Consider the following 25,280-nt stretch of genomic DNA (forward strand, 5'->3'; position numbering starts at 1 on the left):
TGTGGGTAAACTTTGTAGAAGCCAGTTTTCTCCACGTCATTTTTAAATCCTATGATATTGTTGATGTTACAAGTAGGTATGATGCTGTGAGTGTGGTGCTTGGTGTAGGTTCTAATGATGTCAGTATCGCCAGGGGTAGGCTGAAGAGTGAACCACCAGTACTGTGGTGTGGCAACTATTATAGTGTACATATTAAAGAGTAACTAAGTAAATATCTGCTGGAGCTACCAGTCTGTGTCCACTCATCATTGTAAAGAATGTATTCATCCAATATCACACCACACAACAGAATTGGAGATCAAGAAGTATCTGGTTAAAACTTTCATCCTGTATCAATACAATGTTTGCATGACAGATCACAGTTTCATCTGTCCAGAAACATGTCTACTACCAATTTACATGATGCGATCTAGAGGGATGTGAGGATCCTGATTAGACTGTACACTTTAAGACATATTATACATATCATTACTTTTAGAAAACATTTTCATGTTTGTGACTCATCGGCATCGAACAATTATTGGCAGATCATGTCTGCAATAAATGAAACATCTAACGTTTCCACAAGACCAGTTCTCCTTAAACCTGCCCCCCTTTACAAGGAGCACAGATGATCGATTTGGTAAACAGTGGTGGACACCTCTTAAAAGGACTCCTTCAATTTAGTTTAAATAACTGGCGGCACATGATTCAGACTGTGTCCATTATTTAACCATAATGGAGACAGCTTGGAAATGTGACTAAGTTGGTCATAGAGTCATTTCTAATGGCATTTGTTTTGCCAAAGTTTCTATTGCTCTAATTTCTAAGACTTGAAGTGCTTAACATGTGACTTTTCACTGAAGGGAAAATGCCTTATGTATTTTACTGCGGTCGGGCATGAATAAACTGTTGCTCAGAAAGTTTCAGTGGTCTTTCAAGCTTCTCACCGCAAAAAACATGTAATGGGTTCTCTCTCTAATGTCGGTCCATTAAGATGTGGCCATCACTGAAGGTTCCCCCTAATCCTCGCACGTGTATACCCCCAAAACAAACAGTATGCATAAACTAGTCCTTTGATGTTCAGTCTTTTATCATCCTCAGTACAGGCACTGCTTATTTTCAGCTGGTGGTTACCGGTGGAGGCCACCTGAATTTATTTTTGGGGACCCACACTTATTTTTCTGCATTAGACATTTACCAATAGCAAAACATGGAAAAACACACAAAGTGGAAAGACAGAGGAAGAGAAAGATGGGAAACCTGCCTAAAGGGAAAAAGCAGGAACGTGTAGGAGCAATATAAAATGGGAGGGAGTATCTGATAGTGGATTAAAGAGGCCTGAGGTGGACTGAAGACCACGCAGCCCTGGTGTTCGGCACACTGGCAATGGGCTTCTGAGCGGAGCTTTGGGTCGTGGCACTCATTCTTTAACAGATTATGCACAGAGTACAGGCAAACTTCTCAACCTGCACTCATGTTCGAGCATGTTTTCCCTCAGACGCCAACTTTCTGCTTTATCAGCAAGAGGAGGGCTTGTGCCCAGAATGAATTTTCTGATGTGCTACTAGAGTTTCTTGGCAGGAAAAGGTTTTATCACATTTAAAAACACTTGTTTGGCTCCTCCACTGCATGTGTTTGAATATGCCTTTCAAGATCAGTCTCCTGACTAAAGGTATTATCACATTTTACACAGTGGAATGACTTTTCTCCTATGTGTAACCTTAGGTGCTTTCGGAGGGTGTATTTTCGACTGAAACGTTTGTCACATTTAGAGCACTTATAGGGCTTGTCCCCAGAGTGAGTTGTCTGATGTGCCACCAAAACCTCCTGGCGATTAAAGGCTCGTCCGCACATTTCACACACATAAGGTTTCTCCCCTGTGTGTATTTTTTGGTGTTTCCTGAGGTACGCCCTCTGAGTAAAGCTTTTCCCACACTCCACACAAATAAAAACGATCTCTAGTATGTGCATTCTCTGGTGCGTGTCCAGATCCACTTCCAGGTTAAAGGTCTTCTCGCACTGCGTGCAACTGTAACGTTTCTCTCCTGGGAGCGTTTTATTTTTCTCCAACTTCTCCTTTGCCTTCCGTGCTGCCTCTGCAAGGAGTTTCTTCCCTGGATCTGTAGCAGTGAGTGGATTTACTGTGGTGTGGACTTGCTGGTGCATCTGCAGAGTGATCTCATGGTCAAAGCCTTTGCTACAGTGAGGACAGTGGAATGCTTTCTCTGCCCGATGAGTCTTCTGGTGTGCCCTTTGAGTGATCTTATCTGTAAATGTAGCTTCACAATGCAGACATGAAAAAGGTCTCTTTTTAGTCTCAGTGTAGGCTAAAGGTCTTTCAATCCGAAAGGGTTTCTTTTGAGATATTCCTACTGGACTTGGAGAGTTTGTAGACTTGTTGGGATAACAGTAACCTGAATTTCCAGATAGATCTATGGTATGTTCATGGTGTTGTCCCATTATTGCTTCTTCACAAATCACACCGCCTGCAGAGAGAACACAAATGTGCACATATAAATGAATTGGGCAACATTATGGTGGAGACTTCATTATATTCCACTGGAGCTTGAAAGTCCACCAAAAACATACAAACTGCTCTGTTGTCATTCACTGGTGAGCAAAACATGCAATTGAAACTTATGACTGGCCTTTACCCTAACTGCTACATATTAGACTACTGTAGGTTCTTGATACAGGTGTACTACTGGAGATCTAACAAGTTACTGTTGGGAAGGCAAAAGTCCAGGGCATATTTCTTTTTTTAATCCCACCCTCTCCCAAACACCGTAATAGCTCTCTTCGGAGACTCTGTCAAAGCATAAATTTAGGAGAATTGTTCTAACAAAAGTGTAATACTCACAAGGATGACCTTGTGCAAATCGCATTTGTTAGTTTACTTAGTTGCATTATTAACCCTACAAAGCTGCCTTCTATATCATGTTCAATGCCCAGCCACTCAGAAATTTCCACAGTAAAGAGACATTCTCACTGCACTTATTACCAGTGAAGTACTACAGATATGTTAGTTCTTACCAATATGTGCTGTTTTGAGAGCTCCCATGTTTGGCTCTCCTTGCGCCATCTTCGAAAAACGCCCAGGTTGATGAACTAGAGAACACGTTTTGGAAAATGTTTATCAATTATAATAAAATAAGGATTACAGTAATTCACATATATCCATTTACACACCATTATCATGGATGTCAAGATTTCAATAAGTTTTACATAATTGCCCTCATACAGTCCATACTGCCCTCTGACAGTGAATCTCTCATGCACTCCCTGATCCCTAGGCTCACTTCGTAACACAGACTCACTGGTTCTCCATCACTGCTGCTCAATGTAGATTCATTCTGTACATCATCTCTCCCTCATAATCTAGAATGGAATTTCACCCTTTCCATCTTGTTGGAAACTTGCCCTTCCTCACTTACTGGCCCTATACACTTCAATGGACTATCATGCACATTGCTGTGTTCACACTCTTCAGCTGAGTCTTAATCATTTCCCAACTCTGACCACATATGCTTGACTAGCGTCCCACTCGTTTTTAATCACTAGCCTAGTTCTTCAAGGAAGGCTTACTCTTTTTTCGACACTGGTCTCATATACTTGCAGTGCATGTGATTTAGGACCAAGCTGCCTGATCATGTGATTTAAAGTCACTTCAATGGCTTGGTAATCTCAACCCCAGTGGCAGTCTGGCAGTTCTATCCTCTGCAATCTTTTTATGTGTATTATCATTATAGTATATTTATAGAGTTTGCACAGCAAAACGTTTACTTCAGAACACTCGTGGAGCAGGAGGGAATGGAAAATATGGAATGCTGTCGGTGGACTTTTTACAGACTTCAGACCATAAGCATGGCGGAAGAGTGGATCTTCAAGCATCTGTGGTACTCTCTAGCACAGGTACATCCCTCAACCAGCTTACATCTCATTTAGATGCAGAAGGAGTTGCTCCAGGGCGGCACGAGCTGAGGTGTCTGCTTACATGGGCCATCAGTTTAGACTGGTGTACAACATAGTGCATAATACACTGAGTTTTTAATTTAACCCTTTGCTTAGGAAGCAGCCAGTGAGTGGAAAGACATAAAATGCATGAGTGATATTATAATTTCTACTAAGCCCAAGTCAGAACTGGGCAGAAAAGATGAACAAGAACTTGGAGCTTTCCAATTATTTTGGCTGGGAGTCAATTAGAGGGGATCTAGTGCTGCACAGTCTGAGAAGCTTGAATTCAAGTCGCAGGACTAAAGTACCTCGTGGATGGTCTTCTGTGACATCCTGTCTCAGTTGTTTTGTTCTGGCCTACTCTGTAATAATGATTATGTCGAATAACATCAGATCCTAGGAACACTGTGGCATATTCTACCTACGTCCAGTTCAAGATTACTTGCTTAGTTAATTAAAACTATAGCAATTACAATCACGATAAACTATTAGAAGTTAAGGTCAAAGGCCACATGGAGGCCCAGCTCTTAAAACAGAAAAATAAAAATATGTTAATCACAGACATTTTTTGCAGTTTTTATCTAGTGCAAACTTAGCCCAATGGCACCAGATCACTTGACATGAGCACCAGATTACATTACACATTTTGTTGGGAACAGAGAATATGATTTGTCTATAATCACAAAATGCTGAGCCAAGGCCATGACACTAGCCTCGCTCCCCAGTTCCAAAGCTAGCAGGCCTGGCTGTTAGGCCACATCCCCTCCCTCCTCCTACAGTTAATTAAAATTTCACAAAGCCAAAAACGGTCTGGTTAGACTATCAATAAATTTAATAAATCTAGTAGTGACCTGATACATTTCACCAGTTCTACATAAGGCAATAGTATCTATGCAAGACCTTATCCCACATATAAATAAATAATGGATAGAGCTATTTATTTCTCAGGTTAAAACAGGTTATGCACATAAAATATATATTAAAGATTAGGTCCTGTAGCCACATTTCCTACAATCAAAGCTGCACATTTATCTTTCTAGTGTGGGATCATCTTTCACACCAGACTCATCCCAAATTGCAACCTCTTTCAATGTGTTTTTACTCATGACTGAATAACGGTGGTCAAAAAAAGGTTTGTGCCTATTCGAATTCCAATATATATATTTGACCATCATTCCACTGTTGTCTTTTATAATCAATTCCTTTTTAATTCAAGGCATAGTTTCTAACTGCCTCAAGAATGGCCAGATCACTCATCAGAAGCAAAATGCAGATCCTGTTGATTTTAACGATTTCAGCTCTATATCCAACTATCCCTTCCTAGCATAAGTGCCTGAAAGTTGTGCAGAAAAGCATCTAAAAAATGAGTAGAAGAAAATAACCTCATCTTTCCAGCAAGTAAAATTATCAAAATCACGCTAAAGCGTGACCCCCTCTTTCTCATAAAGTACCTCAAGGTTGCATTGTTTCCATTACATTTTTCAGTTAATACGTGAAATAGCTTTTTTCTACTATATCCAAGCAACAAGCAGATGTACTTGAACAATCTTGCAAAGAAACTTGGCGATCACAAATTACAGATGTTGGTTCCAGCCTCTCAAACTGAACACCCATAAAAATAAAAAATGTATCTCGCTCTTCCCCCCATACTATTAACTGCGTCCTTTGTTGGGAGAGCACAATCTTTAGCACTTTTTTTATGAAATACACCCAACTGTGCAAGCCCACATTAACATGGAAGTATCAGATTAGACTCCTTGGAGGGTGGGGTGGAGGAGGGTGGCTGGAAATCAAGCCTCATATCCAAGCAAAGAACTTTAAAATAATGGTTCAACTATTCCTACTAGTTTCAGGAAGGACGTGTTCTCTTCGAACCATGGACTTTCTTGGATTAGAACATCCTGCATTCCAAAAAGCAGAAACTCTGAAGTAGGCTTTCTCAAGGAACAGTCCCAGAATCGGGCTCTTGCTATTAGAACAAATCTATGTCAAGAGACCTTTAAGGAAGTGCTTGTAGTCTTACTCTTCAGGCAACATCTCCTGTTTTAACTGTAGCAAGACAACTTAAAAAAAAGGTTCATAATCCCGATGGACAAAAAGAAACTCTTAATTTGAAACCAATAATGTTCTACAGAATCTGTACATTAGATGGTGAACTTTATCCCTTATCCTCACAGCTCCTCCCTATGCCAAATACACTAAACCTATGGCTTTTGGCTCCCTGTAGGTCACTACTGACACCCCATATTTTATTGCTGTTGTTGAGTTGTGCCCCTTATCCCTAGGTAACCTGTCACAGATCTGGTTTCCAGCTCAGGTGTTAATGCTTTACACAGATGGGATACAATTAAAACCTACCCGCAACGTGGGAGGTGACTCCAGAGGATTGTGTTGTTTCTGTGGGGAGGGTATTGTGACTGGGTACTGTAGAGAATAGATAAAGACCCACTTTCCGTGCCCCGTCCGGAGGGCCGGTCTGCTTCTCCCTTTACAACTACACAAGGAATATTACTCTAGGCTTGGCAGATCTGCAGCAGTCTCTATACAAGGACTCTGAGCTAATAAACAATAAAAAGGGAAAAGTAAAATAGTACGCTGGATACTTTGCAGCACTGTATCCATCCATCACCAACAGCCATTGCGAAACATTGTCCATACTAAAGAAACTTAGTTTCAAGACAAAAGGACTTCTAGGTTTTGTGGAGGACCACTGATCTCCAATTCATAGTATACCACTTCCCACAGGCTTTAATATGTTTGGGGATTACAGAGTAAGAACTTAAAACTGTTTGCGACTGACTCTCTACTTCTGACAATGCTCAGAGCCTCCATATATTCCAGTTTTAACCATTCTATGTTTTGCACTTGTATTTAAAGGTCTGCACTATCTTACCGATACAGCTATGACTTGACAATGATCTTTGCTTGTTAAATTAGTGTCATAATGTATCTGAATTCAAAACTGTACTCACTGCCTGAAGAAAGCATTGATTGCTTATCCATTGCACCAGCTGACGTCAAGAACCAAATTGGATTACTTATCAGAGAACGGGCATAGTAACTAGTGGCTGCCACACGACTTGGTGAAAAAGCATGACCACAAAGAGGAGGTTTTGAATTTGATCATCTACTTCTGTGGCACTCAGTAGAAAAACACAGATGTGATCAGTTTTTCTTAGGGTAGGGTGAGAGCAGGCAGAAAGGTTCTGGGTTTTACTGATAGTTTCCAGGAGAGCGTACATCCACTAAAAAGGCTGGTAGAGGGCAGCTGTCTGATTTATGTGTTTATTTGCCCTTTTATATTGCATGAAACCCACCTTGTAGAACGGGTGCTTTACATAGTAGAGAGTTTATAGAATAGGCTAATTTTAAGTACAGAGAGGACATGTCTGATCTATAGAGATCAGGAACCTAAAAAATCACAATTGACAATAAAAAACGTAAACACAGTTATGAACTGTTAAACGTTAGTCACCGCAGAATAAAAGGGTAATTGAATTTTGGGGGTGGGGGGGAAGTACACCAGGAGGCAAGAAAACACAATGACACAGGAAGGGCGTATGAAACAATCAGCTCTAAGTCTAGTACAGTCTGCCATAAAAGTCAAGCCTCCACTCAGTTGCACTCGTTTTTGGATTCTCTAAGCACAATCTTGCAGATCAAACCTGGTACCTCAATATACATTTTTAAAAGAGACTTATGAAGGGTTCATCCAGATGGAAAGGTGATGGAGGTCCAAACTGAATGAATGAATAATAATTTATTGTACAGATAATAAAATCCAATACAAAAAAAGAAACAAAAAAGCAATCGAGGATAAATACCCCCAGAGACTAAATTAATGCTAAAAACACATCATAAATTGCACACACAACATAAAAGATACAGAAAATGCATATATATAAAAGACATTCCTGCCTAAAAAGTGTAAGACATACTGGGGTATGAAAATAAAACAAACCACCCAACCCGGAGCCCCGCATAGTACACAAAGACAAAATGCATAGGCACAGCACTAAAGTGCATGGTGCGTTAAATAGTAATTACACTAAACATCAACATATGCCATTAGAACTCCTCGACCTAACCAAGAACAGACAATATGGCAAGAGCGTGAAAAGATTCTTTATTGTTTATTGCTCGCAGTGCCATTGAATTTAGATTGTGCAATTTTAATAAATTTAGTCAATAACACATTTAACATTGGGTTGCCTGGGTCCAAGGACTGAATAATAGCCTGTCGACAGGAGCGGATTCCCAGTTCATTCAATTTGCTCCGAAGCAAAAATCTACGCTCCTTTAATAAGGCTGGGCACAGGCAAACCACATATCAATGGTTTCATCAGCATTACCACAGCCTCTACATGTCACACCATCCCCGGGGGGTAGCTGCCATTGGGGCAGATGTTTTAAAAATCCCCAATCTCCCATCCTTAAGGCCATGAAGGCCCTTTTTAACCGAAACCCATAAGGGCAAGAGAAAAAACTAGAAGACATGCCTGGCTTAAAGGATTCAATTATTTCCCAGGCGTGCTTCCGTTGAACGAGGAGGGAGCAGTCTGAATGATAGGAGTACAATTGAATAAGCCGTTTAATTTCTAGTTTAAACAGAGAGTAGGGGTTGTTACTTGCCCAAAGATCACCTGCATCTAGTCGCCGTTTACACTCATCCGAGAAATGAGAATAAGTACACTTCAATTTCGATTTACTAATTTCTTGCCACAAAACTGCCTCCGAGTGGCCATCCGGGCCTGGCACAATTCATAGCAAAGCTTTAAAAAAGCACCAGCACCAACTGCCACCAAATCCGGAAGCCCAAATTACAACCGTACCTGCGCGGGTGAAACCAGGCGCGGGCACTGGAAGACTCTCTTATAGATTTTATTAACCAGCTTATTTGATAGGTAAGAGCCTTTGCCCAACAGAATTTCTTGACTGTAAGCCAGTGAAGGGATAATCTTTACATCTTTACTTCCATTAAGGGAAGAAGGGTCGGCCCCTTTAAAATTTTAGATAGTTTAGAAAAGGCCATCTGCAGTGCCACAGCTTTAAGTTCAATTTCCTTCTTATGTTTAACAAAACTGCCCCTAGAATCGAAATGGACCCCTAAATATTTGTAGGACTGGTCAAAGACAAGTTTGCAGCTTTTATAATACCAACTAAAACTCAAGTGTTTTTTCCTCCCAAAGGAGACCACCTTTGTTTTAAGCAAATTAACTTATAATTGATTCGCGGAAGTATAAGATGCAAGTTGGTTAAGCAGTCGTTGAAGGCCAATCTTAGTGCAACTAAATAGTGCAAGATCATCAGCATAACGCAGATGGCTAAGCCTAAAGCCACCAAGCTTGGGAGGATGGTAGTTAACAGCATCAAGAGACGTTGACATGTCTGCAATAAATAGATTAAAAAGAAGGAGCACAAGTACACAACCTTGCTTCACACCACGGGTGGTGGGGATTTTCCTAGAGAGAGAGCACCCATCACCAAGCTTGATACGGATCCAGGTGTTTGTATGGAGATCTAGGATAGCACCTAGGAGTACTGCGGGGGGGTACCCCAGTTTTGTAGTTTAACCCACAGGGCACTCCGTAGGATCAGATTGAATGCCGCCTTGAAATCCACAAAACAGCAGTGCAACATCAGACCTGACAATTGCCTTGTCGATCAAAACAGAAAGTGCTAATAGATTGGTTGAAGTGCCTGAGCCAGCAGAAAACCCTGTTTGGACAATGGAAATTAAAGCCTTCGATTCAGCCCAGGCACAGAGATCTTGCAGCGAAAGACTAGCATAAAACTTAGCCTAATTATCCAGCATGGCTATCATCCTAAAATTGGCGGGATTGACCTTGAACCACTTTTGTATAGGGGATGGAGGATGGCACCACGCCAGGACTCAGGTATTGTTGAAGTCAAGAGGAAGTGCTCGAACAAATGTGCAAGGTGGCTAGACCAAAAGAGAGGATCCTGTTTAAATAGTGCCTGTAGAAGGCCGTTGGGACCCGGGGCTCCAAATCGCTTAGACCTCGAGTTGATATGGGAGAGACTTAATTGAAAGAACTTCATCACTCCCTGCGAAGGAATTAAAGACCCTGTAAACAAGGGAACATGTATTAGACAAAGCGAGAATAGATCTATGGGCCGCGCTGTTAGAAGGAGACTCGGTTGTTGCTGTTGCTGGCAAGGGGACCACATCCCCCAGCATTCCTTACACCCCCTGGCGCTTATTAGGGAGGCATGACGCGCAGCACGGGGCGTGCTGCAAGAAGGAGACTCTGTTGTTGCTGGGGAGGGGACCACATTCTCCTGTATTCCTTGCACCCCCTGGCACTTATTAGGGGGGCCTGATACGCGCCGCGGGACGCGCCCAGGCGTGTGCCCGGGCGAAGACCAGGGCAAGACGGGACCATCTTCACCCGTCATTGCCTTACTGAGCCTGGGCTGGGCACACCCCTTAGCCCTGGGAAGCAAGTTTACCCAGTAATGCAGCTGTCTGGCTTCTATTCTGCTCTTCTATTTGCATTAGTTTGACCAGGCATAGGGAAATGGAAGGCAGTGGACCCATGCCGATTAGCATTAAGAAATCTAAAAAAACGGTTGAACAGTAAAATAAGCAGCCGGCCCAACAAAAGTAGTAATCCTCTAGAACAAATAGATACTCTATTTAAAGAGGTGAAAGCCATTTTGAGGAGCAATTCTATTCAATCTTCTATATGTCAAGGAACTATGCCCTCTAAAAAGATTCCAGATATTTTTAGGACAAGGCCTCAATTGCCTAACTTGCCTATAGAGGTTGAACCACACATGGCACCACCGATTTTGATACCCACATCTCCCCTCACGACGAGTATTCCTTTGTGTAGCAAGTTTTCCGAGTGCCCTCTAAATGGGGGAAAGGTGTCTTCTTTTACTCTAAGCCCAGAGGTTTTGGTGTCATCTGATATTTTATGCTCTAATCGTTATGACGTCTTGACTGAATCTAGAGTACCACTAGCTTGTGATTTACACCCACAACCCGAAGTCTGCCAAGGAGGAAATACTATACGCCACTCATCTCGGATTCAAGACGGGCAAGTACGATTATGTGGGGAATTTGATATGTCCCCCATCTCCCAGAAGTTGGATGAATTAAAGAGTTTGGTGTGATTAGTGTTGAACAAATTTTTGGGAGAACACACACAGAGGGACGTGTGTAACTGTCAGAGGGCTAGTGGGGGAGAGTTGATGCCTGCCCCAGGAGGGGCATCCACTGTTCCCCCTGCAATAGAAATTTGGCTTCAAGAGGATAAATCTCTTCCAGGGTTGGTCTCTACTGTATCTTTTGACAGTATGTTTGCTAATCGTATAGACAATTGTCCAGCCGTGTCAGCAACAACTGACCGGAAGTATACTTCAGGTTCTAAGGATGGGAATATTTCTGATCTAGAAAAGCGGTACATAACTCAAACCACTCATCCTTCTAAGGGTTTTCTGGGGAGCTACTGGTATTCAGTTGCATGCTGGACCTCAGAATCCCTCTATTGGTTCTTTTAAGATATCTGACAAGGGTTCATATCGAGTTGGGGCGAATCGACCGGTTGCTAAGCATGGGGGCCGAGGCTCAAGGAGTAAAGGTGGTATTATTTACATGGTGGGGGTACCTAAGCTGCCCACCGGCTCTAGAGAAACTCAGGATTCCCTTATAAATAAGGTCACCTACTGGTTACGAATGCAGAGGAATGGTCTTTCTGTCATCCAGGCCGATATTCTTGAGGTGGGTAGACAGTCAGTCAGGATTAGATTCTGATTTTATTTCCATTCATTTCGTAGATAAATTGTTGGTCGATAATCTTATTGATTTTGAATCACGCACTTGTCAACTAAGGAGGCCTGGATGGGTTGGTATCAGACTTCAACTTTATCCGCCTTCGGGCAGTTTATCAAGCTTACCAATTTTATGTGATGACCCAGCAGATGAGGTCAATGATTTTGGTAGCAGTTGTGGTTTGACCCTGTTAGATAATCCTCCTCACTCATTATAGGAAGTGGAATGACTACCTATTGTTCCCCCATTAATGCCTCCTGTTGTAGTTTCTGGGGTTAGCTTTGAAGAGGGGACCAATAACTTTGAGGATGCTCCTAGGGCTCAGATATCCCACTCGGAACTCTCAATTATATCTTGGAATCTGGTGGGGATAGGTAAGAAGTTCGGAGATCCTGAGTGGGTTAATTTTATTAATAAGCAGGATATATGTTTATTTCAAGAAACTTGGGCTGAAGACCCAATATTTATGGATGGGTTTGTAACATATTTTTTAGCGGCCCAACCAGCATCGGGGGGTTTTGGTCGTGCTAAGGGGGGACTTATGATTTTGCTAAACAAAAACTTACAGTGTGATCACTTAGCTTTACACACTAACTCCCCCGATTTATTGGGCGTCCAACTTTCATTTAAACCAGATTTTAAGATTATAATCAACTAAACGTGTATGCCAGGTCTGTTCCTCGGGGATCAGAGTCCCAGACACTTGCTCAGCTATCCGAATATATGGATACCCTGCACTCGTTAACTAAACTAGTGGTTGCAGGGGACATGAACTGTACTTTTGAATCTGATTGTCTTAATAGTAATCTGACGGCTGAGGAGGATGAACTCTGGGGTATCCCTCAACTGAAGGGAAATGTCCAGTGTATTAGTTCTTGTGTTGCTTCTCAGTTGACTTCCCTTTGTTTCAGATTTTGGACTAAGAGCGTGCAATGGACGAACTACTTCTGATTTGAACATTGCACCCACCTTCAAGCAAGGGTTGCTTTCCAGTGTTATTGATTATTTTTTAGTGGATGTCAGGCTTTGGGCCCTTTCTATAGATATGAAGGTAGACCTTTGTCACGAGAGTGATCATAATCCTTTACTTCACACTTTACACAGTTATGTGTTTAGGAGACTGCAGAATAGTCGGCTCTCCAAGGTTCCCGGACCTCTTCTGAACCATAGGCATACTCGTGTTAGTTAGCTAAAGCTAATGTCTAACCCCTATCTGATTAAGAAAATGTATTTATCCTTTTCAGATATTATGTCTGGCTATGAGGAGTATGAGGTTAGTAATATTCCAATTTTGAATATTCATGAAGAAATGGTAAGGAACTTACAGGACATTTTTTATAGGAAGACAACTAGGCAATCCTCTGATAATTTTAAAGTTAGGGTTTCGTTTAATAAGGACTGCTCCAATGCCAAATAAGCCTTAAAATCAGCTATTATGACTCATTCACAGGGGGCGATTAGAACTGCTAGACTTATGTATAATAAAACTCTGCAATTGGCAAAGAGAAGTTGGGAAGATACCACCTGGCAGAAATTGTTGGATGCAACCAAACTTTGAGACAATAGGACCTTTTGGAAATTATTGGCCAATAGACACAGAGGGGTTAGTGGCACCATCCGTATGCATATTCAACCTGAAAGATGGGTGGAACACTTCTCTCAGCTTTATGCTCTACGCACGACACAGGACTTTTCCTCTTCGTCGCAGGTTGAATTGCGTCCTGAGATTGCTGATCAAAGAAGGTCTACAGATAGTCCTGTAGATTGTATTGTTTTCTCAATAACGGAAACTATAGTTGATATTAACTCCCTAATATCGGCCAAGGCTCCAAGCCCTGATAAGATACCGGGGGATCTTTTTAAATCTGAGCCAGTTATTTGGTCCTGGTATATTAATATGTTATCTAATGCTATAGATGCATGAGGCCCTATTCCCAAAACTTGGAAAGAGGCTGAATTAATTCCTAGCCATAAAAAGGGTAATGTGGGTTTCCCTGTTAATTACAGACCAATCAGCCTCATTGACAATCTTCAATTTTTTTTGGCAAGCAGCTTTTAGATAGGCTTTTGGACTGGGGTCCATGTTCATCGGGTACTGTCTCCACTTCAGGCGGGTTTTCGCCCAAAAATTAGTACGGTGGATCAGGTTTTTAGGCTGACCCTCTTACATTGGAAATATGTAGTCCTGGCGAAGCAAAACATATATTTTGCTTTTGTGGACCTTCGGTATGCTTATGATCTGGTCCCTAGAGAGAAGTTATGGGAAGCCCTGCATAGAATAGGGATTCCTGACAATATAGTACACTTATTACAAAGTTTGCATGAGAATGCATATGCTCAGGTGAGAAGGGGTAGCCAGGGAGAGCTAACTGATCATCTAGCCATCTGGCGGGGGGGTTCGCCAGGGTTGTGTCTTTGCACCAACCCTTTTTACCTTGTTTATTAATGAGGTGGTGCACACTGTGTTTTCTTGTCAAAATGATGCCCTCTCGCTGAATGCACAAAAAATCCCTATTTTATTATTTGCAGATGACTCTCTCTTGATTTCCAAAACCCCCATTGGTCTGCAGATCTTGGTTTATAGGTTCAATGCTTTTTGTGCGGACCATGGTCTGGAACTTAATGCCAGCAAAACGAAATTAATGATATTAAGCACAGGCCTTGCAAGGAGATGTACTATTTACCTTAGATGGGGCTCCCTTCAGTAAGGTACGTTCTATAGATTACCTGGGAGTAAGAGTGGGGGGGGGATCAGATTGGCAAGAGTGTCTCACTTCTTCAGCATAGGTCAGGTGCTATTCTGCGCTTCTATCATACCACCATTGCGAAAGCTGTTTCTCCAGCTATTAAAATTTATGTGGCAAAGGCGCAGGGTACAGTGATTTCTGGCGCTGAGGTGTGGGGTCCTTCTAACACCAACAAATTGACCGTGGGCAAGAATAATTTTGCAAGAGCTCTTCTTGCATGCCCTTGTAGTACACCATTGATCCCGGTCTTTCTGGACATTGGATTTCATCGCATCTCTGATGTGATAGCTGTAAGACCCTTACTCTTCTGGGTAAGGATGTGGACCACTCCTGAGCTTACTGTTTACAGGGACTCCCTTCAAGATATTGTAGACAGACCTAATGCAGTCTCTATTCCTTGGTTCAAGCATGTTTCTAAGTGGTTTTACATCTTGGGACTTGGGAACTTTTGGGAGAACCCTCACAATTTGGGGAGGGCCCTGAAACAACTTTTGAAATCTGTCTACTGGTCTTATGTAAGGAATAATGATCTTTTATGTACATCTCATGGTCGGTTGACAACACAATTTCTTGTATTTAAATGGCATTCCCAGTTTGAATCTTATCTGGACTTAATTCCCGACTTATTAGGCAAGAGCCTGTATGCTCATTTTAGATTTGGGTGTCTTCCGTTAAAGTCCCTTACTTGTAGCTGGCGATCATTATTAACACTTGATTTATGTCCTAGTTGTAATTGTGTAACTGAATCTGAAGTACATTTTATGTTTTTTTGTCCAGCGTATGCCTCTGTTCGGTGAAAATGGATACGTCCAGTTTGTAGGAATATGGGCATAAGACAATGTAAGGTTGCCCTTAGGTTTGTAGTGTAGCCATTTTTAATATAGCTTCATGCACGTTAGTTTAACATACTAGGCCGCTGTGCACTTTGCCCTAGATACATTTTATTCAGCTTTGCACTGTCATTTTACAAATAACCAGTTTTACGGTCTTGTTTTAATTTCCTTCTATCACACTGTTTAGCTTAGTTCAGCACTGTGTTCTCAAATAATGCATTCTTGATCGCCCTGTGCTTCAGTCAAGGCTACAGTCTGGTATATTGCCGGTAAACGTGGTAGAAGTTTAGTCTCCAGTATTCGTAGAAGATACACATCCTTATGTAGGGACATTTTCTTAGAACATCTGCGTGTTAGTTATAAAAACACTTTCTAGTCCTAGTACACGTCCGAGGGAGATTCCGTCCAGGAACCTACAACTAGATGCTGACTGCCCCGTTGCAGATGCTGATGCAGATTACAAGCCTTTGCTCAGGTATGAGGGTTGATGTCCTCCCGGGGGAACCTGAAAGGCAGGCTTAGAGCTTCACATGCTGTGCTCAAAATATAACTTAGAGAGAACATAACCTATCGGCACTATGATAGCTTTATTCTTGTGCTTCACTCTCATCGTTACTATTTTATCCCTACTGTGTTGTGTAGTTCTGGTTATTGCAGCTCACGCTTTGCTATCTAAAATGCAGTAGTTTTATTAAACCAATCTTTAAAACTTAAACTGCCTGCCAACATCAGGTATGTGAGACCGTACTGTGAATGAGAGAACCGGTTGGGACCTGAGTGACCACGACTTCCCTGGGAAGTGCTAAGATGTCATGCGCTCGGCTGCCCAAATGTCTCTTCCCTTTGGGAGAGATGAATCACTGCCAGTTAGCCGGAGCGAAACCCGAATTTAGAGTGACAAGGGTCCTCCACGTGGGTCAGACCTAGTCCCCCACACTGTGAACGATCTTGCCGCTCAAAATCCAGTAGTCTTATTAGGATAATGAGAGCCTACGCGACAGGATATTGCGGAGTGATACTTCTCTTGTTTTAATTTGCACGGTTAGCAAGTTCCTTCTGCCCGCATGGCATATACAAACTCATTTAAAAAAAATGTATTTTACTAGTGGCTCTTGTTCTTAAACTTTTATATTTACTTATCATGTGTATATATCTTGGACTGTTGTGATTTTATGCTTTGATAATTGTTTTTACTGAATAAAGCTTATGTGACTTGACTTGATAGATCTATGGGCCCCCTCATCCAGCAGTTTCGTGTCCTGCTCGCTAGCAGAAAAGTGGGTAGTCAAGTAATAAGTCCAAGCTCCTCCTGAAATGTAAACAATGCCAGTGCCCCTTTGATTACTATTTAAGTTGTTGATAAGGGACCAAAATTTCGTGGGGTTTGAGTCTTTGCTTGCACTTAAAAGTTTGGCCCAAAACTGACTAAGATAGGTCTGGTGTTCATCATAAACAGCCATCCTGTAGTCTTTCCTCAGTTGATTGTATTCAATGAATAAACACTCAGAGTCAGGACTTTTTCTAATTGCCCTTGCTAGCCTATTACGCGCTTTCTTTAGATTCCTAGTTTACCTAGAGATGGCAAAGGACCGGGATGGAGCACAATTACGTGCAGGTTGGTGGAACTTTGCAGCGTCTTCGTCACATAAACGACCATTCAAGACTTAAAAGCCCATACTGTTAAGGTGCATTACTAAATACTCTCCCAACGGGCAATGCAGACAACCCTGTAGCCTTAACTGGTCAGATATTAACTGCCGGTTACCACAATTGGGACCCTCAAGCGCCTCCATTGTGTCCTGAAACAGATTCATATTAAAATCACCAGTTATAATATAATTAGCACATGGGTATTCCTCAACTAGGATGCCCATGATCTGCATCAGTCGAGACAACCTTCCCCTTTTTTCCTTTATCCAGGGAGCAATGTAAACATTAATTACTATAAGGGTCTGCTGCGCAGTCCCATTTCTTATAACAATCCCCTGAATCCAGTTGTCATCCCAAACCAGCGGCAATATACTCCCTTTTAGTATATTACATAGATGGCCAATCCTCCCTTAGCACAGCTATTCTTGCTCGTTCTGTGGGCCAATTTCCATATTTCTAAATACCCTGGCAGTGGACAGCTGTGCTCAGCCCAGGTTTCCTGAAGGGTGATTATATCGTAAGTGTTCAAAAATGTTAAGAGGTCAGCAGAGAAATAAACTTATGCCCATTCCCATTGATGCTACATGAACATAAGGACAGATATCCAGGTGTTGGAGCAGCACCACCCACCCGTGGGAGTCAATAAGAAAGTCCATGCAAGAGGGTAGATGGCAACCAATCCCAATTAAAGGACCCATGGGAGCCAGAACCAGTACGAAAAGTGCCATAAAAAGTGGAGGTGCCACCTAAGGCACTTTTCAAGATTGAAAAGGGCTTCAATACTATGAGGGCCGTTGTACCTTAGGATTCTGATAGTAACACAGGATAACCAGACTCCTTGTAGGGAGTTATTGTGATGCCCCACGAAAAGGATGAATCTCTCTTAGAGAGAATAGAGTGAGCGATTGTGGCAGAAATTAACAAAACGAAGGTGGAGTCCCTTTGGTAAGGCCCCCTCGAGTCCACAAATTCAATGAACGCAATGTCCTGGAACCAATGTAGTTAAGATCCAGGATAGCATTGAAGACTCTCAAAATGTCACCCCTATTCAATATATCATGAGGGCCCCTGGAGCGCTATCCTGGGGTAAACACAAGTTTGAGAGTTGAACGATCCGATGGAATCGTGGAGGGACACAAGAGGAGTGAAGGCTGTAGCTGTTCTTCTACATTGCGAAAGCCCGCAGGGCCCCCCCCAATGCCGGGATCTCGGCAGAGATGGGCTGAAGGCTAGGCGGCAAAATTACAGGAGGGCTGCTTCTATTATCAAGCAGCAATTTGAGGAAGTTGGGAGAACCAGGGTCCAAAGCATCACCATCAGTAATCCCATAAACGGCTTTGGATACAAACTGTGTGGCGGCAGGGCAAGCAGGTACCCCACTAACCCACTGTGGGGCTACTGAAACCGACACACTGTCTCAATTGACTTTCTCAGCCGAAATCAAATGGTCCTTGAAGGGGAGATCAGTTCCCTGCACAGTAGTGCAGACCAAAGACCTCTTAACAGGCTCAATCTGGAGGAAAGAGCCAACAGGTAAGGTCGGCGAGGAATTGGATGGTGATGTCACCCTAGGGGCACCCTGCAACTGCGAGAACTGCTGCGCCTCAGGATGAACCAACAGTTGAACATTTGTTGAAAATCCTTGCTCCGCCTATTGTTCCGTTGTTTATGGAGTCTTTTCTTTTCCCTCTTGCTCAGCGACGGATAACCCACGGGATCAGCTCCTGAGGGCGTTGGATGAACTAAAACATGTTGTGCAGAGAAAATGGGAAGAGGTATACACCGTAGACTCAAGTTCGGGAAAGGAGGGAGTTGTGACAGCACCATTGGCCTCAATGACATGCTCCTGGACTCCAGTAGCAACTGGCCGAGAAAGATTGGCGGTGGTTACACTCTTGGCTGGAAGAAACTAGTCGTCCAATGTTTTCGGTTGAATGGCACCCAGGCCAAATCAGAGAGGAAGCTTAGGCTCGACGGGGGCACCTGGGGCACAGGGGCTAAAGATAGCCTCCTAATTTCACATACAACCAAACTTAGAAAAGTGGGTAAAGTTGAAAGGCTTTCACCAATTGGAGAGCAACAACATGTTGATTGCACAAAATTGGAGCTTGACTGTGCTCTAGTAATCAACTGGTTAAGGATTTCAATTTTTTGATCGATACCGGCTACATAGGAAGCCAATGAGCTCAGTAGATCAATTTGGACGTCTGACAATTTGTCAGAGTGATAGTTCAAGGCCAGCACAGTGGATTGGAGGGTTTGCAGAAGCGGAGGCCAAGCTGAACCAGTTGCCATGATCGTATGGGAAGGCACAGGATTGAGGTCCTTGTCAGCACCGCTCAGGGGATCAGATTGAAGACAAGAAAGGTCAAAAAGTGATTGACCATTGAGCTCACCTTCAATGAACTTGGTTTGCAGGCTGAGAACAGTCCCGCTAAAAGACCTTATTGGTAACATTGGATGGATACTGCCAGTTGAACTCTGGGTCCATTGGGCTGCCAGAGGGCTGGGTAGCGAAGGGATGCTGTGATCCTTCGGGGAATTGCAGCAGCCCACAGTCAGCCCATCCTGCCCAGCCGACTGATGGGTGACTGCTGGAGAAGCCCCTAAAGAAGGCACCCGCTCCCCTGCGTTTAAAGAGTGGTCACTAGAGATAGTAATTGGTGAGAGTTCGTGTTTTATGGTTTAAATCTCTTTTATTGGTTTTGTAATGCAAAAGAAATACAACATACCCACCTACAACCACAGGCCGGTAGGCTAACAGAGGACGTGAGGAAAGGGGGGGGGGTAAGAGAGGAGGGGGAAGAGGAATGCTAAGCCTATGTCTTGGGAGGCAGCCTGTTCAGTATACTAATTCTAATCATGCACGATGTGGAGAAGGAACCAGGTCTCGACCGTCAGTCCAGTTTGCGGGAGGTCTGTGATGAGTTCGTCAGGAGTAAGATGCGCAAGTAGGAAGGGCAGGTTAGTTCCCGAAATTCGTCCTACAAGTATTGTATACATGGTCACCATGTTTTATCAAAGAAGGGCAGCGAGCCAGTCACTGCGGCTGTCAGCCTTTCCATGCCCAAGAGTGCCCATAGTCTGTGTAGCCAGTCATTGTGTGTGGGGATGGTCATTGTACCCCAGTGAGAAAGCAGTAACAGTTTAGCAGCCCCTAGTGCCAGGGTAATTGCTTTCCCCTTAGGTGTGCGGAATGGATATGTTTGAGGATTGAGAAGGCCCAGCAGCACGTAACTTGGAAAGCGCGGTATAGCGGTAGTGTACATGTCATCGATTGCGGTGTGGACGGCTTGCCAGAAGGGGGCTATCTCTGGGCAATGCCATAATATGTGAGTAAGTGTGCTTTTCTGACCACATCGGCGCCAACACTCGCCATCCCCGTGTGCCCTCCATTGGGCTACCCGTACAGGTGTGTAGTACATGTAGTGTGCTATTTTCAGAAACATTTCTTCGGTGTTCGTCGCTTGTGCTGTGACTTGTGCTCGGTGAAGGACATCCCGCCACTCCCCATCTGTGAAACTGCGCTCGCATTCCCTCTCCCTTCTATGTCTTGCTGGTGTCATGGGGAGTGTAGGCGTTGTGGTCAGGAAGGTGTAAATGTGGGACAAGAGCTGTTTGTCCGAATCTCTGGTCAGTATACATTGCTCAAATTTCGTGAGGGGGTGGCCAGCATGTGGGCGTAATGCGGGTGAAGTCACCCAGTGATGAATGGCCACGAATTGCCAGCAGGCCGAGGAGGGGAGACCATACTCTTTTTGGAGGGTGTTGAAGTCCATGACGCCATTTTCGTCAAAATGGTCGCCTATCCATTTGCAGTTTGCTACCTGCCATGACGAGAAGGTGGGTTCGTCAAGTGCGGGGGGAAGTCCGGGTTACCAATGATCGGTGTTTGTGGTAACACCAAAATAGAAAGTTCTTTCGCGATCTGTACCCTGTCCCAGGCATGTAGTATGGCACTCAAGATCGGTGAGACATATACCCCAGGTGGTCTGTGTCTCTTCGGCAGCCATGGTACCCTCCAAATATGAACTCCTGCCACCGCCTGGTCTATAAAGCACCAGTATTTCTCGGTCATGCGTCGGTGCCACTCAACCATATAGCGCAGCTGTGCGGCTTGGTAGTATCTTAAAAGGTGTGGGACCCCCAATCCACCCTCGCACTGTTGTAAATATGCTTGAGGTCTTGACATCCTAGCCCTCCTACCGCCCCATATGAATTCCCAGATGAGGGTTTGCATTTTGTCCAATAGGGCAGGTGGGGGCTGCAGTGGCCAGGTCTGCATGAGAAAGTATCTTAGGCAAGAGTGTCATTTTTACTGCCGCTAGCCGCCCCAGCCAGGAGAGGCCATGTGACTTCCATTTGGTTAATTGAGAGCGAGTAGTGTCCAGTATCTGATTGTAGTTATTGTCAACTGTAGCCGCTATAGTGGGGAGGATACGCAAACCCAGGTACATAATCCCCTGCCTGGCCCACGGAAAGGGGAGGGCATACTCCAAGGAGGTCTGGTCGGCCTCCGAGGTAGTAAGGTTCAGTATGGAAGATTTAGTTAGGTTGGTTTTAAACCCTGACACCTTTCCAAAAGCCGTTGGCTCCGCCATAACGCTGGGGAGCGAAGTCCGGGGCTGTACCAAGTGAAGGAGCATATCATCTGCGTAAAGGGCCAGCTTATGTTCCCTGCCACCCATTGGCACTCCTAAAATGTCCGGGCGTTGTCGTATGTGCTCTGCAAAAGGCTCTATGTATAATGCAAATAGTAGTGGTGATACAGGGCAGCCCTGACGAGTGCCCCGTTGTATGGGGAACTGCCGGGATAGGCCCCCATTCATGGCAACCGCCGCTCTAGGTTTGTCATAACTGCACCAAATCCACCCTCAAAATCTGGGGCCTAGTCCAATCCTTTTTAAAACTGTGTGGGGGTATTGCCAGTGAACTCAGTCAAATGCCTTGTCCGCATCAATGGAGAGGAGAAGTGCTGGGATTTTAGCTTGATGGACCTTGTCCAGTAGGTGGCATAGTCTCTTGGTGTTGTCACTACAAGTCCGTTCAGGTATGAAGCCGGTCTGATCTGGGTCAATCAGGTGCTGCATGTACGGGTTCAGCCTGCGGGCCAATATGCCCATAAAGATCTTCACGTCTACAGTGAGCAGTGTAATGGGGCGATAGGAAGAACATCTGAAATCCTTCCCGGGCTTAGGAATGACTGCCACTATGCCCAGTTGCATTGTGGGCGGGAGGGAGAGAGATGGGCCCAATGCATTATAGAGTCTGGCCAGAATTGGAGCCAACTGTGCGCCTAGCGATGTATAAAACTCTGCCACAAAGCCATCCACACCCGGAGCATTGCCTGGCTTCAAGCGGTGTATAGCCTCGAGGACCTCCGTGGGCGTTATATCCTTCTCTAGTGCAGCACTATCCACAGGGGGGAGACGGGCCACCAGCGCAGAATCCAAGTAGTCCTCCACTTTCGACTGGTCAACCCCCTCAGCGGAGCATAGGTCTGAGTAAAATCGTTCAAATTTTTGGCGGATTGGCTCTTCCCAGCAGGTCATAGTTCCGTCAGGCAGCCTGAGCTCTGCCACTCAGCGCTCCATGGCCTGCATACGGAGTATATGTGCAAGCAATCGTCCCACTCTGTTCTCTCCTGTGTAGAATTTTTGCTTAGTGCAGAGTAGAACATACTCCGCTTTACCCTCATCTAAAGCTCGTAGCTGTTTTCGTTGGACGGCTAGCTGTCTTCTCAGTGCCAGGGACCCGGACTGTCTATGTGTTTCTTCCAATGCTCGTATGTCATCCTCTAGCTGTTGACACTTGTCACGACGCAGGGCGTTCTGTCTTGCAGCTATTGCTATAAATTGTCCTCTGACAACCACTTTTAGAGTCTCCCAGAGGGTTGCAATACTGGTTTCAGGAGTATCATAGAGTTTGTGTTTTGACAGAAATGCAGACGGCTGGTCCTCATGAAGCGGTGAGTGGCTTACTTCACTCTGCGATACTAAGTGGGGGGAGACAGAAAAAACTGGACAGTGGACTTGCGCCGCTGTTGTGAGATAACCGCAAGCAATGCGTAGAGGATCGGTAACTGCAGACTCCGTGGGAACACTCCAGCCCGACTCGGACTTAATCTCCCCACCATTTGCCCAAAATTCCACCTTTGTTTTTTTAATTGAAATAAGTCAAAAGAGAAGACTCATGGAGCTTCGAGGGGCATGGATGCGGCGTGTGGACAGCAGAAGGTTGAGACTTCAAAGTTGCTGGGCTGGGCAGATCAGAAGCTGGTGGAAGAAGTGCTGCTGTAATTGCAATTGGTGAAGGGGGGTAAGACCACTTTTCGGAAGCTGGTGGTGAAGTGGCACTACCCACATCGGCACCACGGCGGCATCTCTTGCACTTTTATTGATTTGGGTGCTGCTTCCTTACTTTGCCAGACCTCATTGTGTGCAGGCACCAAACCCTTCCTTCAAATCTGGGGAAACTCAGAGAAAGAGAGGTGGCGCTCAATGTAGGCGAGTAGATCCTTAAATCCTTAAAGGGGTGCTTTGAACATCTGTAGGGTAGCTGTGCTCTAATTAAGATTGGCCGACTTGAAATTAGGAAGGAATAAGGGAGGGCCGTTTAGATTAAAGGGCAAAAGGAGGCAGGAGGAGCAAGGCAACATGGTCCAGACAAGCCGCACTGGCCTAGCTCCCAGCCGCCACCATCAAGAACCAGTTACCTACAGCCTGTGCAACAGTTCAGTGCGCTCCCCAACACTATCACAAGGGCCAATTTACAGGATGGCAAGAACTTGCCTAAAGCCACCACCTCCTGCAAAGCTCCTATGTGGGTGATCCAGACAGGTCTAAGAAGTCCAAGAAGTCCAATGGAAGCTATTGGCCCTGGCCCAAAGTCCACTCCACCGAGGGGCTGCCTGTCGTCTGGGTGCCAGGGACCAGCAACCCCTGCCCGAGGGGACCAACCAGGCAGTGGGACGAGGGATGGATGGATTGGGGGGGGGGGGGGGGGGGGGGGGGGCAGTGAATGCAAGGAAGTACCCCCCAACGTTGCCGCGCTGTGCTTCCAAACGCAGTTACTGCCGCGAAAATGGGGTCGATGAGGCCTATGTGGCATAAATGCCCCTCTCGTGCAGGAGTCTTTATTCGGTAATCAAGCAGGTTCCTTACTGCTTTACAGCGTGTTTACTTTCTCCTTTCACCTTTCACCTTTCACTTCACCACACCGGAGCCGGCTTCAACTACCGTGTCTCCGGCGTCTCCTGCAGCCGTCTCCGGCACAGCACAGTTCTGATGCGCGGCAAACAAGCTCTGCCTCCCACCACCTGGAGGTCCAAACTATGGGTGCACATCCTGAAAAGGGTTGTATAGTGTTAGTGCAGAGTTTGTGCATCTGAGTGAGCATGAGCTGCCTGAGATGACCAGTTTCTATATGCAGTAGCATCCCAAGCCTTTACATACTGTCTTATGCACTACAAATGCGATCTAGAACATGCCTACTACTTAACTGGAGCCAATTAAGAATAAGGATTGGGGGGATGTGGGGGTGTCTTTAGGGCTACAGAGGACACGGACGCCGAATTTCAAAACCCTTGACAGGGTTTACACGTGATTTATTTGAGTTATTGGAGAGGTGGAACAAAACCAAAATAAAATAAAATGGTAAGTCTTCTTCTTCTTTCTTTATCTCCTTTTCTTGGGTGCGCTGGGTTTCCCTAGGTCTTTAAACAGGTTTCTTTTCTCCTCCTTCGGTGGTGAGGTTTGAGTGTCCTCCTCCGTGTATCGCGTTTCTCTCAGAAGAAAAAAGGACACACTAGGTAAGTGGGACGGTAATTTCTGATTTCTCGTTTTCTTGGTTAGTACGGGGAGGTGTGAGGGGATACGAAGTGCATAAAGAAAAATAACAAGGCACGTGGTGCTTTTAGTGGGGAGTTAGGATCTTATGGGAGTAGGCTGTGCTGGGTTCTGTGAGGTTTAGGGGGAAGGTGCCCTAATAATTCCCCAGTCCCTGTTCCCTGGACAGTCCTTCTTAACCTCTCCCTGTCCTTCCCCTTCTGCTCTTCCCCCCTCCGCCTCCCTTTGTCCCCCTGTAAGGTGATTGCCCTTGAAGAGGGCACGAACCTTGTGCAGCCACGACCCTCCTGGGCCGTGGCAGGCTGTCTCGTTTCCTCTCTGTCGTGCAGAGTCTGGATGGGCTCCCGGTTCAGCACGGCTCGTCTCTCCCGTCGCGCTCGTCTCCTCCCAGTCAGGTTCTTTCCTCGGCTTCTCTTCACGCTCTGGGGTCCCGTCGCATCTCGCCTGCTCCTTCTTTCTTTTTTCC

The 25,280-nt window shown here is 44.7% G+C and overlaps 1 protein-coding gene across 3 annotated transcripts in view; it reads right to left on the minus strand.

The window, feature by feature from the left end:
- Positions 1–308: 308 nt before the first annotated feature.
- The window catches only part of LOC138261610 (zinc finger protein OZF-like), a 174,929-nt gene continuing 149,957 nt past the window's right edge, over positions 309–25,280 (minus strand). For all 3 annotated transcript variants that reach the window (XM_069210719.1, XM_069210721.1, XM_069210720.1), the window contains 2 exons: positions 3,016–3,090; positions 309–2,468 (listed from right to left, as the gene is read on the minus strand). In XM_069210719.1, coding sequence (XP_069066820.1) covers positions 1,582–2,468; positions 3,016–3,064 — 936 coding nt within the window. In that variant the 5' untranslated portion in view covers positions 3,065–3,090 and the 3' untranslated portion in view covers positions 309–1,581. The remainder of the gene's footprint in view (positions 2,469–3,015; positions 3,091–25,280) is intronic.

This window comes from Pleurodeles waltl, chromosome 10, assembly GCF_031143425.1.
Source record: "Pleurodeles waltl isolate 20211129_DDA chromosome 10, aPleWal1.hap1.20221129, whole genome shotgun sequence".
Classification (NCBI taxonomy): Eukaryota; Metazoa; Chordata; class Amphibia; order Caudata; family Salamandridae; genus Pleurodeles; species Pleurodeles waltl.